The sequence below is a fragment of the Microcaecilia unicolor genome, chromosome 2, assembly GCF_901765095.1.
Source record: "Microcaecilia unicolor chromosome 2, aMicUni1.1, whole genome shotgun sequence".
Classification (NCBI taxonomy): Eukaryota; Metazoa; Chordata; class Amphibia; order Gymnophiona; family Siphonopidae; genus Microcaecilia; species Microcaecilia unicolor.
The window spans coordinates 346654306-346672361 of NC_044032.1; the positions used below are offsets into that span (position 1 = coordinate 346654306).

General features: G+C 45.0%; 2 protein-coding genes and 1 pseudogene across 2 annotated transcripts in view; all 3 read right to left on the reverse strand.

The window, feature by feature from the left end:
• The window catches only part of LOC115463701, a 750344-nt pseudogene that overhangs the window by 111501 nt on the left and 620787 nt on the right, over positions 1 to 18056 (reverse strand).
• Positions 1 to 18056, reverse strand: part of LOC115463714 (zinc finger protein 398-like) — a 338371-nt gene that overhangs the window by 89867 nt on the left and 230448 nt on the right. The gene's annotated exons all lie outside the window — the stretch shown is intronic.
• The window catches only part of IGFBPL1 (insulin like growth factor binding protein like 1), an 84733-nt gene that overhangs the window by 4734 nt on the left and 61943 nt on the right, over positions 1 to 18056 (reverse strand). The window contains exons 3-4 of the mRNA XM_030194432.1: positions 8916 to 9032; positions 8088 to 8241 (exon numbers count right to left, since the gene is read on the reverse strand). Coding sequence (XP_030050292.1) covers positions 8092 to 8241; positions 8916 to 9032 — 267 coding nt within the window. The 3' untranslated portion in view covers positions 8088 to 8091. The remainder of the gene's footprint in view (positions 1 to 8087; positions 8242 to 8915; positions 9033 to 18056) is intronic.

The following is an 18056-nucleotide window of genomic DNA, read 5'->3' on the forward strand; positions in this document are numbered from 1 at the left end:
GTTGGGACCTGTAACCACAAACCCTCTCCCTCACCATGACTTCAGGGCTCAGTAGGCAGTACCTGTGGCCACCTTGAAACTAGTTTGCAGGCTACATGTTAGAAATGTTGTTGTTCCATAGCTATGAAGGATTGTAGGACTGTGTTTGATAATGTGGTAAAGACATTCATTGCATATATTAAGCCCCCCTCCCCCTCCCAGCACACTTCAGAATGGGTGGGTACTTCATAAATGGGGACTGGGGTTCACCACATAAAGAAGGATGTAACCTACTGGGAAGCAGTACAGCAGCTACAACAGCTGGAGCACAGCATTGAGGACCTATGGCAAAACCACACAGTACAGCCCTGATGGTCTCCAACCATCACTGCTACAACCACTGCGCAGCAACCTGGTGAAAAGAGACGTAACAGTTGAATGCACAGTACATACAGTGAGTGGAGAGTCCTTGATCATGAGCAGAAACAGAAGAAGTGGCTGAGAAGTATGAGCTTACCTTGAACTTCTGTTTCAAGATTGTGTACATGATTGGTGTGTCTTTTATCTCCCGGACCAGTAACTCGATTTCTGCAGCAGTCAAATGACCCTTACCGGTGGGCGCTTGCTTTGGTGCCATTGTACCAATCTCTTCGCTCCCATAGACTGGCTGCTACAACCACGCAAAGAGAATGGGAGACAGTAAGGGAGCAGCTCAAGGGATGTGGAAGAATGCAAACGGAAGTGGTGGCCGCTGCCAAAATTAAGAACCCCCAAAATAAACAGGTGTACTAAAACATACAGTGGCAAACACAAAGAAGGTAAAACGCATTGAAATACCAACGCATAATGTACAGAAAAAACGGAAAGAGGCAAGCACAGAGAATGGCGTTTTAAAGGGCCATCAATAAAGGGTATGCAGCTGTGAACGCCCATAGTTCTCCACCCATAATCGAAATCACATGGCCCAAATTGCTAGAGTAGGTGCGGACGTTTAGGGATTTTGTGCATAATTGAAATTAGTACGCACATGTCAGGCCCGCCTATCCCCTTCCTACATGGGCGTCTCTGGTGAGTATTTAGGCGTTCTCCGTATTTTCGAACCTTATTCATATCATGGCACCACGGCAGCCCCTGACCCACAAGGGTAATTTTAGTGATGGGGAAGTGGAGCTACTGGTCCAGGAGATCGAGCAGCGACACAGCAATCTGTTCGCTCCCACAGGCCAGCACCTGGCTGCAACTACAAAGCAGCATGAATGGGAGGCGGTAAGGGGCCGCCTGAATGCAGTCTTCCATTGTGGGAGAGACGTCGAAGACTGCAAGCGCAAGTGGCGGAAGCTGAGGCGGGATGTGAGGAGGAAGGCTGGTGCCAACTCCGCAGCAGATGACACCGCGAACCTCACCCCCATGGAGCGCATGGTCCACGCCCTCTTACCCCAGGAGGGCATCCACGGGATCGGGTCCCTTGACACCTCTGCACTGCCTGAGGGCTCAGGTAGGTTGACCATTATGAAGCTGGGGTATCTGTTATGCTGCACTACGTGTTACACAAGTGGGGGGGGGGGGGGCAGGAGGAGGGAGGTGGGGAGTGGTGGGGCAGGAGGAGGGAGGTGGGGGAGGAGTTTCAGCAGTGTGTGTCTCTCACTGTCTTCATATCTAGACTAAAAGCGCACCTTTATGATGCTGTCTTGACCTCCTAACCACTACTCAGTTGCTCAGTACCCTTACTCACTATCCCCACCTTAGTAATTCCCTTACATAGTAACATAGTAACATAGTAGATGACGGCAGAAAAAGACCTGGACGGTCCATCCAGTCTGCCCAAGAAGATAAATTCAAGTGCTACTTTTTTTATTTGTACTGTCCTCTTCAGGGCACAGACCGTATAAGTCTGGCCAGCCCTATCCCCGCCTCCCAACCACCAACCCCGTCTCCCACCACCAGCTGTGGCACAGACTGTATAAGTCTACCCAGCACTATCCCCGCCTCCCAACTACCAGTCCCGCCTCCCACCACCAGCTCTTACTTGTTCTGTCTGTGTATCTTAATTACATTGCAAGCTCTATTTGATTAGTGGTAGTACTCATGTGTGTCATAGGAGCAGACTCTGTGGGTGCTTGAGCACCCCCAATATTGAGAAAATATCATGTATGTGTCCAGGGAGGGGTTATTTCCACTGGGCTTAGCACCCCCAATAATTGTTAACAGTTGGCTCCTATGGTGTGTGTAGGTTACTACTGTGGTACAACTTTGGGGCCCTTCCCCACTCCCTCCTCTTTTCCCATCACCAAACTATGCATATTTCCTTCCCACACCTCTGTGCTCTAGTCACTGTGGGCCACATGCATGAAACTTAAGGAGCCAGTAATCTGGTTCATAAAGCAGTTCTAGGCAGTCTACCAAGTCAGTAGTAACATGAGACATGCTCAAATGTCCTTCACTTTAACAAATATACAACAAACAGCTTGTCCACAAATTTGTGAGTGGTGTCCTTCTCTTGGCTGTCCGTCCACCACCTCTACCCAGCTGCCTGTGGGGCTCTCTTTCACATCGGTGTCAATCCCATTCCTCCTCACCATCTCTTTGCTGGGTCATCAAGTGTGGGCCAATGTATATGAATGCTGAAAGACAAAAGTGGGTTATTTTCACCAACACACTTCCTCACCCTTGTGCTATACAGGTGATGACTCTGATGAGGCTGGCCCTAGTGGCCTGCAATCCCACCAAAGTAGTACCACAGCAGTAGAGGCTGTCCCTCCACCACCTGTAGCCTTTGCTGATGAAGAGGATGAAGAAAGGGGGGCAGCTCGTCGCCAGAGGAGGCAACTACTGTGGATGGCCACTCAATTGCTGCGGCACAATGTGCACTTGGAGGAGTACCGGCAGCAGAAATTACAGCTGCAGCGGGAAGCACTCCAGGCGCAGCGCCAAGCCCACCAGGAGGTGCTCCAGGCACAGCGCCAAGTCCACCAGGAGGTGCTCCAGGCCCAACATGCTATGCTCCAGCAACTCCAACGGCTGGAGCATAGCATCAAGGGCCTGCACCCTGACCTCACAGCGCCTACTCCAGCCGTGAGGCAGCACCAAGAACTGACCTCCACTTCCTCCAGTGCCCAGCAACCACTGGCTAAGAGGAGGACCTTGAGATCATCCGCCTCCCCAGCCACTGGTGCAGCACCCACCACACCAGCTCCCATTCTGGGTCCTGTGTCCAAGTTACAGCCAACAAGGTGGCCGGACTTCCACACGGCAGCCAAAGCAGCAGGCTGCTGTGTGGATACAGAGGAGGACAGTGGAGCAGCCCATCAGAGGAGTCTGAACAGCCTTCCCCTGCAGCACCAGCTGCAAAGGGACACCGTGGGAGGGGTAGGAGGGGATGGGGGAGGGGACGGGGAAAGTGATGAGACATGCTGGAGGGTGAGGGTTGGTGGGAGGGGGGGTGGGGTGGTGGTGGTGGTGGTGGTGGGGAGTGTTATGTAACTACTTATGTGATTTATAGAAATAAATGTGCACTTACTCTCACAGAAAACTTGTGTCGATGAGTCTTTGTCTGGTTCTGACCCCAAGCTGGTGAGCAGTGAGCTCTGCTCTGTGGGCGGGCGGTGGAGGGGGCTCCTCTTCCTGCTCATCTGGGGCCTGCTTCTCTGGTGGCTGTGGCTCCTCTGGGAGGGCCTGTCCTCTGCGCAGGGCCAAATTGTGTAACATGCAGCAGGCCACAAAGATCTTGGCCACCTTTTGGGGGCTGTAGAGGAGCTCCCCTCCAGAATGCTCCAGACAGCGGAAACGGTTTTTCAGTAGGCCAAAGGTCCGCTCAATGATCCCCCAGGTGCTCCGATGTCTCCTGTTGTATGTCTCTTCTCCCCCTGGTTGTGGGTGCACCACTGGGGTCATGAGCCAAGTCCTCTGTGGGTAGCCTCGGTCACCTTTGGGGAGAAGCACAATGAGAAAGATGAATGTGTATTGTTTGGAGCGGCTACCTTGTGGGGGGGGGGGGGGGGGTTTAGGATAGTGGGTTGTGGAGGAAGACAGTGCTGAGGGTTGCCCAGTGGAGGAGGTATAGTTTGGGTAGATCCATGCTGCACTTACCTAGTAGCCATCCACTGGTGATCTCCCCTTGCTCAAACCTACGGAAGATGCCGAGTGCTACAGTACATATGCATCATGGGTCAAGCCAGGGTAGCGGGCACACACATCTATGATCTCCCCCTGGGCGTCACACACCACTTGCATGTTCATGGAGTGAAATGCTTTGCGGTTTCTGTAAGTGGCCTCTCGTGCCCAGGGGGGGTCTCAATGCAACATGTGTGCAGTCAATCACACCTATGACTGAGGAGAAGTGAGCTACAGCATAGAAGGCAGCCATGTTGTTGTGCAGGGCCTGGGGGGGTGCTGGGGAAAGTGATGTAGTGAGAGGTGTGAGTAAGGAAAACATCCAAGAACTGGGTGAGACAGTTTGAAATAGAAGCCTGAGTGAGACCTGTGTTAACAGCTAATACAGACTGGAAACTCCCACTGGCCAGAACAGAGAGAGATGCAGTGATTTTGAGGTGGGCAGGGACGGGGTTATTCCTACGGGTCCGGGGCTGAAAGAGGGGTTGCAGCTGCTCACAAAGCTGCTGAATGGTCGACCTATCAAATCGGTACCTTGTCAGACACTGCCGGTCAGTGAGGTCTAGGAAGGTGGTGCGGGCCCTGAACACTCGGGGCCATGAGTATCTCCTGCGGTGTGTGGCCTCTTCCTCTAACATGTAAGCCGCCAGTGAATTTAGTGCCTCCATTTCCCCACCAGTGCAAGTAGTAGTAGTCAAACAACAGCACCACACAGAATCTCACTCGCCAAACACGAACACACAGCTGCAGCAGTACAGGGAACACAGAGACAAACGGAGGTAAGCAGAAGCGGAGCCAGGTTGACGACGCAGGGGGAGCGAGAGCGGACTTCCATCGGCGCTGGCGCACATTTTCAATACAACACATTGAGAAAAAAATAGGCGCCGGAGCAGGCAGAACTCCATTTGGAGGAACGGCCGCTCCCCTGGCACCCCCCCTGGCTACGCCAATGGAGGTAAGGGAATACAATATAAATGTGGGAACAGTGAATGGTGAAGGGAAGGTCTGAAAGAGGAAGGAGTATGGGGGTTTGGGGGCTAGAAAGGGGTAGGGAAAGGTGAACAGGTAAAACAGAAACGAGGCAGGTGAGGGAGAAAACGTTCCGACTAGGGCACACAGACAAAGGTAACAGGTACTCAACACACTCAGCTTTCTCTGCAACCAACAATTCAGCTCTCCCAACAACGATCTCGCCACTCTCCAACTCCACACAATTGCTAATGGGTCTAAAGACGACCTCCCCCTTACTCTGGACGCTTTTATTTCGGGTCTACCCAATGACGCCCATGTTTGCGCCCATGCAAAACCATTTCGCTATCTGTTAGTGACTTAAACAACATCTCTGAAGAATCTTGGCTAGTTACACTAGATGTGGCCTTCCTGTATACGAATATTCCTCAAGATTCAGCCCTAAATATAATTGAGACTGTTCTGAACGCTAGGAGTCCTACTCCACATATCTCTACATCTTTTCTTATGGATCTATCAAAATTGGTTATTACATCTAACTACTTCTGGTACGATAGAAAATATTTTAAACAAATGCATGGTGTAGCGATGGGGGCAACTTTAGCTCCCTCGGTAGCTACCTTATATATGAGCAAATTTGAAACATCTTTTATATATTCTTCTACATTCTTTCAATCGTATATACAGATCTGGAAAAGATACTTAGATGATATATTTTTCATCTGGACAGGAACATATGAACAACTTCTTGAGTTTATTGAATGGATTAACTCCTTGAATGAAAATTTAACATTTACAGCTACATATAATCAACATCATATTAATTTTTTGGATATCCATATAATAAAACAAAATGGAGTGATTGTTACATCACTATACTGTAAGCAAACAGATCGCAATAATTAGCTCCATTATAATAGCTTCCACCCTTATCATTTGAAAAACAATTTGCCAATAGGTCAACTTTTATGACTGAGGAGACTTTGCTCATCGTTGGATGATTATAAATATCATGCTAGGAACCTCATGGATAAATTTTTAGAACGTGTGTATCCTGTAAAGATTATTCGGAAAGTATATCTGAGAACACGGTACTCCCAGCGGGAATTACTTTTGAACTATAGAAACCATGAAGAACAAAATCGACTAGTTTGTGTTTTACTATACTCTTCTTTGGCCAAATATATTGTACAAATTATTATGTCTCATTGGCATATTGTGCAAATAGATGCATCGTTTGAAGAAAAGCCTCTTATAGCTTTTACACAAGCCAATAACAAAGGAGAAATATTATCCTGGAGAAAGCATTACTGACCATTGAGACAACAAACACCAGCGTCTCACACGAACTGTGGGCATTGTCAATGGTGCCAAACTTCAATAACTGGACCAATATGGACTGATCCGCAAATGCGCCGCAAGATGACATCAGCTATTGATTTGGATTGTACCACCAAAATGGTGGTGTATATTATTCAATGTCCTTGTAAGAAGGTCTATGTAGGACGAAGTACGAGACCAGTAAAAATAAGACTAACAGAACATAAATCAAGGATCCTCACTAGTAAGCTAGAGGCTCCACTAGTACAACAATAGGTTGACTGTCAACATTCAATATCAGATCTGCAATGACGTATTATTGATCAGATTAAAGAAGGGTGGGAGGGTGGTGACATTGAAAAAATTATAAATTTCAAGGAGCAATTCTGGATCTTTACATTAAATACAGAAGAACCATATGGACTTAATCGCGAAATTGAATGGCAAACTCTTATCTAACATTTCCAGACAATTAGCTAGGCGATACTAGACTGCCTCAGTGATTAAACTCCGGTCAGCTGTTCTGTCCTGGAGCTGCGATTGGTGCCTCTCGCTAAGTGAGAACTGATTGGGTATATAACCTTGGTGAAAAATATCGGCGGCCATCTTAGACGCCGTCTGTTACAAACACTCGTGGTTAGTAGCGGTCAAGATGTGGTTTGGTACATAGTAATACTGCTACATGTTAAGAATTATTTATATTTTTCATAGGAGACTACCTTGAAACAGCATGGAAACACGAAACATGGATCTATGTCGGTGACATCTGGTCTCCAGCATTGAAAGCTTAGTGCAAGCTAAGTATTATCTTAAGATCGCTATATACATATAGTGCAAAGTATAGTATAGTACAAAGGAAATTGAAACTGATATATATGTATAATGGCCTCGACATAATGATATGTTGTATACATGACTTAGGCTTCATGGCAAAGTAAATATTAATGAAAAATCATTTAAAAATATAATAAGGATTAAATGAGGATTGTGTTACCACCCCTGAAACGTATGCTTGGCTCATTGAATGATTCAGCCAAATAGGGGCAGGTACGCTGATCTGATAGATCCTACTAGTGGATGCTTGGAATGCCCTCCCGCGGGAGGTGGTGGAAATGAAAACGGTAACAGAATTCAAACACGCGTGGGATAAATATAAAGGAATCCTATTCAGAAAGAATGGAGCCTAAGGAGCTTAGCCGAGATTGGGTGGCAGAGCCGGTGGCGGGAGGCGGGGATAGTGCTGGGCAGACTTACATGGTCTGTGCCCTGAAAAGGACAGGTACAAATCAAGGTAAGGTATACACAAAAAGTAGCACATATGAGTTTATCTTGTAGGGCAGAATGGATGGACCATGCACGTCTTTTTCTGCCGTCATTTCATTTACTATGTTACTATGATTCCTTGATCCTATTGATCTTTAAGAAAATTAGATTAATGTGAAGAAGCTGAGCATATCTTGAATTGTATGTTAAATTGCATTAGAGCATGTTAATGTACATTAACGGGCATTAGTAAATAGGGCCCTTAGTTTGAAACCAAATTTTACCAGTCTATTAGGTCTTTGCTACAAATATGCTGTTTTTACAGACTACAATGCCTCTGTTTTTTTGTGTCTTCTTGATTCCATCTCAGTAAGTCACTATTACAGGTAGGTCATTTCATTCTTTGCATCAATATATGTAAACAGAGTTTAGTGTTTTGACATTACCTAATCATATTTCGTCATCTGATGATATATGAATAGTTCTTTGGATCTTGTTCTGCTCTGTCACTTTAATCGTTCCTTCAGCATGTGCTTCTCCAATCATATTGGTAGCCTGACACTGGTAAACACCTTCATCTTCCTTGGTCAGTGGATTAATCTAGGGAAATAATGAGTGCACAGATGTCATCGATATACTAATAAAGGCAAATAAACTGTACAGTATATTTGAAGAGCTTTGCAAACACGACAATTGCCCCATGGATTGGGAAACATGGTCTCATGTAGAAGCTCTGTCAGAATGAAACCTTAGATTCATGCACCTTGGGCAAATTTGGGACTGGCAGTTTGGTTTCTTCAGCTTCAGGTAATATGGCTCAGCAGCCTCACTCGGTAGGTAACTCAGAATTTATTCAGAGGGAAGTTGCGGGAGAAAATATGAACTTGGATAAAACTCACAGTCCTAGGCCACTGCTTTTCATATACTTCCTTGCAGTAGCCCTTTTGGTTGGGCCTATCCTTGTGACAACCAACTGGTCAGTCTTCAGCCAGGGGCAGTCAGCATTTTTTTATGCACTGACTGTTGCTGGCTAAATTAGACCTGAATATACAATGCTGGGTCATGTTCGGTCAACAACATTAAATATTTGCGTCTAAGTTGACTTCTCCTGGCCATGTAGTATTGTATTGTATAGAACAGTAGAAAAATGAGCTACAATAATTTATTTTTTTAAGCAGTTTTAGTGATATTCAGTTTTATTTTTATTGAATATCAGGCCCTTGGTTCTTAAATGTCGGTTAAGAGGTTAGGATAGGCATGCCAGTGTATCTTACCAAAACCCAGCCTGTGCTTTTGTGTTTAGAAGGTCCTCCACGGACCTGGATGGCCACATTCACTCTGTCTCCAGGCAGTTCCTCCAAAAGTTTACTTCCTTTGGGAGACTCGGTGACCTTCAGAATTTAAGAACATAATGATATTTTTAGTTCAAAGGTTTTATTGATGACTTCACATTAAACAATAAGCAATCCAAAACCAAAACAAGAGTGATCTTCATTTTTATATAACTACAACAACCCAAATTATCCCATCCCCTTCCCATCCCTCCAACCCCATTCCTCCCATTCCCATTTTCTCCCATTTACTCATATTTAACAGAAGACCGTGAGAGATTTGGTTTCATATAACCTCTCACCTTCATCTTTACATAAAGTCATAATCTGTATCTAAGATCCACCACCCTCTCCCTCCCATCCACTACATAGTGATATTCAGGCAAAGTTTAACATTTGTTCTCGCTTCACTTCAGCAATAATTACAGCCTATACACCACCTCTATGGGACACTACATCTGTGGAAGAGTGGAGGAAACTTTTAGAAAAAAAAGGAAAAACACTATACCAGGCTACAGCTGCAAAGGTATTTGTTCAATGTGTATGACCATCAACTTGTCTAAATGTAACATCTCAGTGAACTGTAACTATCAACTATCTGAATACCATTAGCCTACCCAGAGTAGCCTTGACTTTTAAGAAGTGTGAGTGGGAGGAATGGATATCCAAGTGTATATAAGTTGGGTTTTGATATGGCTTTTCACTGTTCCTGTGCTTCAATTGAGAGTACAGTAAAGTTCCAGTTTTAATTACTTCATGGTATGGTCTGTAATTCTTCTGATGCCCAGCTTGCCTGACCCTCCCGCCTTAAGGTTGGCCCGGCCCTGGTCCAACCAAACAAATAACTTATGTGCCCCTTATCTCACCTTCCAGGCTGTGTCTAGGCATATGCCTAGGCACCCTCAACCAGGGGGCTTACATGTACAAGCACTGTCCCTTTGACACACTATATACATGACCCTCACGGTCCTTTAGTCTGACACAGTATACCAATTCTTAGTTAAATTTAAACATGAAGCCCAAACTCCCCCATCCCCCCTCAACAGGTGTAGAGCATAACTAGGACATTTCTCCATGGAAGTCGCAATACACAGAGAAAAAATTCTTATTCTCATGCCAACTGAGCAATAGCAACATAAAATTTCTCCAATAACAAGCACATTGTGAAATATAAAACCTGAAGAAAATCGATCTTAAAACTTTCCTCTCTGAAATGCCTTCTCCAATTGATGAGTTTGCTGTCACAACTGTCAGGAATGGTGAGCCCTTGGATCACTACAGATAACCGGCAGCGGCAGGAGAACCACCCAAACACCAGAGACAAGGCAGAATTCTGACAGAAACAGCTAGACTTCACCTGCACTTGACTGCCCTTCCCCAGGAGTTGAGCCCCTGGGTGCAGGCGGCCGGCAGGACTTACTGGACAGGGCAGGAACTGGATACCAGCTAGGCTGAACAGGGACTGAGGGTCAGAGGGGAAAGGAATATACATGGGCAGCAAGGCAGGCGAGCAGGAACCAGGACCAACCGCAGACAGCAGGACAAGCTGGGTTTTAGGCAGGCAACAGGCAGTACAATAAACCAGGAGACAAGCCGGGTCTTAGGCAGGCAGCAGACGGTAGAATAAATCAGGAGACAAGCCAGGTCTTTGGCAGGCAGCAGACGGTAGAATAAACCAGGAGACAAGCCGGGTCTTTGGCAGGCAGCAGACAGTAGAATAAACCAGGAGACAAGCAGGGTCAAAGCTGAAACCGGAAATAACTCAGAAGCACTGCAACAAACTCTCACAGAAGGAAACTCCTCTGAGGACCTCTGTTGCAAGGCAAAGCAGAAAGTTTCCAGGTGGTTAATAAAGGCAACATACAAGGGAGTTCACCAGGTAAGGGTGCTGCTAAGTTCCAAAAAATCCCCAAGACAAACTGGATGGCTGGAAGATCCGGACCGGATCTGAATATCTTCTGGAACATGGAAAACAGCAAGTAGTCAGTCCACAGCAGCCACCATGTCTAGCCACCAGGTGGCGAGATGAATGAGAACATGAAACATAGGCTAAATCGTAACACTGCCCCTGACCTGAGCCTGCTTGCCAGTGTAACCACCCCTACCTATTATACCTACTATCCCTTCTTTCCTATCATTTATTGTAGTTCCATTTTCTTCCCTTCCTGTACTGCTACCCCACCCCCCTTTCTATTTCTATTTCTTTCTCTTCCATATCTTTCTAATATATTAGATTTGTAAGCCGCTCAGATATTATATATGATCTGCAGGATATTCAGTAGTAAATACACTTGGAAACTTGGAAAACTTGAACTCAACATATATTTAGCAAACATGTTATACAACAGTAGCATTATGATATGAGTCAAACAATGTCATGTCCCCTACCTCAATGCAAGCGGCGTCCTTGGGCTGTGCGGGGTCCCGTCGGCACGCACACTTGACTGGCACAGCCCCGAGCCATGTGTGTGTAGTTCTCTGGCTGCAGGCCCCTTGATTGCTTTGCTTCCATGCACCTGGCTCTGCTCTCTTTCTGTCTGGCTTCCAGGCTCCTTGATTGCTTTTCTTCCACCCACCTGGGTCTGCTCTTCCTCTGCCTGGCTTCCCTTGCTTCTCTCCTATTGGTCTTCTGGTTCCTCCTTCACCTGCTCTTGTCCTATGGCTGTGCCCTTTCTCCCTGCTGATGTCAGACACCAGCACTTTATCAGCTGAGCTCTCCCTAGACTCCTTGCTTCGGCTTCTACTTTGGTAGGTGTTACTTGCTCAATAGTTTGCTTCTTCTCTACTTTGTCCCTGTTGTACTTCAGTAATAAGCCAAGGCTCTTCAATATACCTTGTGATTAAGGATGTGAAAGGCAATATGACCAGGGAAAAAAAAACAGGCAGAGGCTAAATCATGACACACTACCTTTTGAAGGATCTACATATGGTTGTTAATAAAAGGAGCTCATTGTGAACACTATTCACCCTAAAAGGGTGTTTTGTGGCTGTACATGAGAATTGTGATATTATGATCCCTTGTTTCATATTGTTGACGGTCTGCATTTTCTGTATGGTGGTACATTGGTGTATTAGGTCTGCCCAGTGTAATATTTATGGTACAGTAAGGTTATGAGTGTGTTTTTGCACAAAGTTGTGCATAGTGTTTTGCAGTTGAGCGATTGTGGTTAGTATATGCTTTGAGCAACCACTTTATTCTTTGACATATGATACATATTGCAAGGAGGTTGGAGGGTCTAAGCAGGTCAGGAGGAGGTATGGGGCCAGACTACATTCCCCACAAGGCCCTGAGAGAAGGGATTGGGGGGGTAGGTCCCAAAACCCGGTATGGCCCCCAAGTGGAAGGGAGTGGGAAAAGGACTGGAAAGAGTAAGGCAGACGAGGGCCAGAAGGGGGAGCAGGGATGACAAAGCTCAATTCCCTTGGGTTAGAAATCAGTACAAGATTCCTTCCACCTGGGAGGGGGAGGAGGTCTCCAACCAACAGCCTAGCAGAGAAGCAGAGTTAATGGAGTGCTTGGAGGAAGGAGAGTCTGGAGGGACCAGCACACCAGGTTTGGAGGAGCCGGTTGACATGGACTGTAATTGTACTTTGGGGCAGAGTTGCAGGGACTGAAGGCAGTGGGTGGTCACATGAGTCAATTAGCTGTGTTGTGGGCAGTGTACTGCCATTCTGCAACCACCCAAGCGGAAAGACTTTTAAAACTGAAACCCAGGCTGTTGAACTGGGGAGAACTTGGATTTAAAGGGAAGTTTTTTTCTTGTTGCTTTGTTTTGGAAACTGAATGGGACTTTAACCCCCTTGAACTGAGATTTGTGGAGGAGGGGAAATAAACTGTTTGGAACTAAAAGCTGTGTTGTCTGGAAGGACTTTGTTTGTGGACGGCTGAAGGGAGCCTACCACCCCCTGAAGGTTTGCTACCGGGATTACAGTTATTACAATATCTAATATCTAAATTTAATAAAAGGTATTAATTGTGATTATTTTATTTTTACTTATTTTTTTCTGTGTGTTGTCAGACAATTATGGATGTAAGCCTCGCCCCTGGCCCCACCCCTAACCCTGCCCCCTTTAGCCTCCCCAAACAGTTGGGCCACCGACCTCCTATGTGTGGACTGTTCATTCAAAGTTACTGTCACCATTGCTGGACTATGTAGTCCTGACAGCATAGACATTTAGCGAATGACAGTTCTACGCATGGGCTAGGCACTGTCCCTACTGAGCTGCTTGCTGAAATTGCATGCAGCTCATTTGCATGTGATTTCCTTTGAGCACCACTTGCTGTTTCAAACTCTGTAACTTCTACTGTGGTTCTAAATGCACATGGTTTTTTATAGAGACTTTTGTGCATTGGGCCCTCATTCAGAGTACATAACATAAGAATAGTCATACTGGGTCAGACCAATGGTCCATCTAGCCCAGTATCCTGCTTCTAACAGTGGCCAACCCATGTCACAAGTACCTGGCAGAAACCCAATTAGTAGCAACATGCCATGCTACCAATCCCAGGACAAGCAGTGGCCTCCCCTATGTCTATCTCAATGGCAGACGATGGACGTTTCCTCCAGGAACTTGTCCAAAACATTTTTAAACCCAGATACGCTAACTTCTGTTACCACATCCTCCAGCAGCGAGTTCCAGAGCTTAACTATTCTTTGCATGAAAAAATATTTCCTTCTATTTGTTTTAAAAGTATTTAATGTAATTTCATTGAGTGTCCCCTAGTCTTGTACTTTTTGAAAGAGTGACAAATCGATTCACATTTACTCATTCTACACCATTCAGAATTTTATAGACCTCAATCGTATCCCCCCTCAGTCATCTCTTTTCCAAGCTGAAGAGCCCTAAGCTCTTTAGACTTTTCTCTTATGGGAGGAGTTCCATTCCCTTTATCATTTTGGTCACTCTTCTTTGAACCTTTTCTATTTATGCTATATCTTTTTTGAGATATGGCGACCAGGCTTGAACGCAATACTCAAAGTGAGGTTGCATCATAGGGCGATACAGAGGCATTATAATATTCTTGGGCTTTATTTGCATCCCTTTCCTAATAATTCCTACTGGGCAGAAAATTTTAGAATACTGTCTACAATGACACCTAGATCTTTTTCTTGAGTGCTGACTCATAAGGCAGACCCCAGCATCAGTTAACTATGATTCAGATTATTCTTCCCAATGTGCATCACTTTGCATTTGTCCACATTAAATTTCATCTGCCATTTGGATGTCCAGTCTTCCAATTTCCTAAGGTCTTCTTGCAATTTTTCACAATCTGCATGTGTTTTTACAACTTTGAATAGTTTTGTGTCAAAATTTAATCACCCCACTTATCATTCCATGTTCCAGATCATTTATAAATATGTTAAACAGCACCGGTCCCAGTACAGATCCCTGAGACACTCCACTATTCACCCTCCTCCATTGAGAAAAATGTCCATTTAACCCTATCCTCTGTTTTCTATCCAATAACCAGTTCCTAATCCACAACAGAACATTGCCTCCTATCCCATGACTTTTTAATTTTCTCAGGAGTCTCTCATGAGGAACTTTCTCAAAAACGTTCTGAAAATCTAGATACACTACATCAACCAGCTCACCTTTATCCACATGTTTATTTATGCCTTCAAAAAAATGAAGCAAATTGGTGAGGCAAGACTTTTCTTGACTGAACCCATGCTGACTCTGTCCCATGAAACCATGTTTGTCTATGTGTTCCATAATTTTATTCTTTATAATAGTTTCCACTATTTTCCCCAGCACTGAAATAAGGCTTACCGTTCTGTAATTTCCAGGATTACCCCTGAAGCCCTTTTTAAATATCGGTGTTACACTGGCCACCCTCCAAACTGCAGGTACTATGGACAATTTGACACATTTTAGATCACTAACAACAGATTAGCAATTTCATGTTTGAGTTCTTTCAGTAACCTGGGGTGTATACCATCTGGTCCAGGTGATTTATCACTCTTTAACTTGTTGATTTGTCTCAGTACATCTTCCAAATTCACCAAGATTTCTTTCAGTTCCTCTGCATTGTCACCCTTGAAAACCATTTCCGGTACAGGTAGATCTCCCACATCTTCTTCCATAAAGCCCGAAGCAAAGAATTCATTCAATCTCTCCACTATGGCCCTGTCCTCCCTGAGTGCCCCTTTTGCTCCTTCATGATCTAACGGTCCCACAGATTCCCTCATAAGCTTTCTGCTTCTGATGTATCTGAAAAAGGTGTTACTATGAGTTTTTGTCTCCATGGCAAGTTTTTCTTCATATTCTCTTTTAGCCTTCTTGATCAATGCTTTGCATCTAGCTTGACACTGCTTATATTGCTTCTTATTTTCTTCATTTGGATTCTTTTTCCATTCTTTGAAGGATGCTCTTTTGGCATCCTGCCACTTCCAACAATGAGGAGTAAAAGAACTGTTTGTAACATCTCATAATATCATCACTGCAGGTTTTCAGGATACCCGCAACAAATAAGCATGAGACAGATTTGCAAGCCCTACCTGCATTGTATGCAGATTTATCTCATACATATTCATTGTGATTATCCTGAAAACCTGACTGGCTAAGTGTGTCCCGAGGACTGAGTTGAGAACCCCTGCTGTGTTGCATTACTCCCAACTTTAAAAGATATTGAAAAAATAAAAAGTACAGAGAAAGATGAGCAAATTGGTAAAGAGGATGGAAGAGCTCCCATATGAAGAAAGTCTAATCAGGTAGAGGCTTGGAGAAGAGACATTGAGGGGAAATATGAGAGAGGGCTACAAACTCTTGAGTCCGATGGAATGGGTAAATGGACCAAAATTGTATTCTGCTATAATAACGCTCCTCTGATACCTTTTTTTTAAATAAGAAAATCCTTTATTAATTTGTAGTGAGTATAACCCAGACTTGTCCAAGTTCAGTCCTCGAGAGCTGCAAGGAGACTATCAGGCTCATTTTTGAAAGAGAAGGACGCCCATCTTTCGACACAAATCAGAAGATGGGCGTCCTTCTCCCAGGGTCGTCCAAATCGATATAATCGAAAGCCAATTTTGGACATCCCCAACTGCTTTCCGTCACAGGGATGGCCAAAGTTCAAGGGGGTGTATCAGAGGCATAGTGAAGGCAGGACTTGGGTGTACCTAACACATGGACGTCCTCGACCCATAATGGAAAAAAAGGGGCGTCCCTGACGAACACTTGGATGACTTTACCTGGTCATGTTTTTCTTACGACCAAGGCACAAAAAGGTGCCCGAAATGACCAGATGACCACCGGAGAGAATCGGGGATGACCTCCCCTTGCTCCCCCAGTGGTCACTAACCCCCTCCCTCCCTCAAAAAATATCTTTCAGTTTTAGTGTGTGCAGTGCACTTCAGGCAGGAGGACCCAGGCCCATCCCCCCTACCTGTTACGTTTGTGGAGGAAACAGCGAGCCCTCCAAAACCCACTGTACCCACATCTAGGTGCCCCCCTTCACCCATAAGGGCTATGGTAGTGGTGTACAGTTGTGGGTAGTGGGTTTTGGGGGGCTCAGCACACAAGGTAAGGGAGCTATGTACCTGGGAACAATTTCTGAAGTCCACTGCAGTGCCCCCTAAGGTGCCCGGTTGGTGTCTTGGCATGTCAGGGGGGCCAATGTTAAGTAGTAGTAGTAGTAGTAATGCACTACAAATGCTGGCTTCTCCCACAACCAAAGGGCTTGCATTTGGTCGTTTCTGAGATGGGCGTCCTTGGTTTCCATTATCGCTGAAAATCAGAAACAACCAAGTCTAGGAATGACCATCTGTAGGGACGACCAAAATTTCAAGATTTAGGCGTCCCCGACCGTATTATCGAAACAAAAGATGGACGTCCATCGGGATGTTTTGTGAGGACATCCTCAACAAAACTTGGGCATCCCTTTCGATTATGCCCCTCTATATTTTTAAGATATCCCTATTGAATAGGCATGTATTGATCTCTGGGCTGATTCAAAATTAGAATTAGTGAGTCTCAATTAACACCCTAAACCTGTTGACTAATAATATTTATTTCTGAAACCAGAGGGAGATTGTGGGGATGTACGGTCTGTGCCAGAGCCAGTGGTGGGAGGTGGGACTGGTGGTTGGGAGGCGGGGAATAGTGCTGGGCAGACTTATATGGTCTGTGCCAGAGCCGGTGGTGGGAGGCGGGGCTGGTGGTTGGGAGGAGGGGATAGTGCTGGGCAGACTTATATGGTCTGTGCCCTGAAAAAGACAGGTACAAATCAAGGTAAGGTATACACATATGAGTTTATCTTGTTGGGCAGACTGGATGGACTGTGCAGGTCTTTTTCTGCCGTCATCTACTATGTATGTTACTATGTTACTGAGCACCTTTACCACAATTTTTCACAGTTTAATTTTATTTAGTATTAAGTATAGGTTTCAGAAATAAATATTATTAGTCAACAGGTTTAGGGCGTTATGAATAGGCATGAAAGAGATTTGTTTTATGAACTACACTATAGGGCTTCATAAAGTACATGTGACTGTTTATTACAATGGCTGGATTGTGAAATTCTAGGGATAACACTAAAAACTAACCTGTTTAAAAAGGCATACCCTACCGATCCAACATAAATGCCCGATCTCTGCAACACAACAAAACTAAAGTACGGTATGGACATAACACAATTCTTCCATTGCACAATCCCCTAATGTGGCTGTGCCACATGAGCTTTATTTTACCACAACATCATTTTGTATTTGTTTACACCGTAGTCCGCAAGCACTTCTCCGGAACTATGTAAGCTATATTGAGCCTACAAATAGGTGGGAAAATGTGGGATACAAATGTAACAAATAAATAAATAGAGGGATACTAATATATGATTTTATTAGATTGGTGTGAATGAGAGGAGTGTGTGGTTAAGATTGTGTGAAGGTATTTTTATGTAAATTTGAGTTTTTGGATAAAGAGATTTTGATACATCAAGCAGACAGTAATAGTTACTATATAGATTGATGCATATTTATTAGGGATATCTGTACTGCTATGGATTTACAGCCTGTCTCACTATGTTAGGGCCTCAAGCTGGAACTAGGTTTGTGAGCCCTTGGACCACTGCCGAGGAGCGGC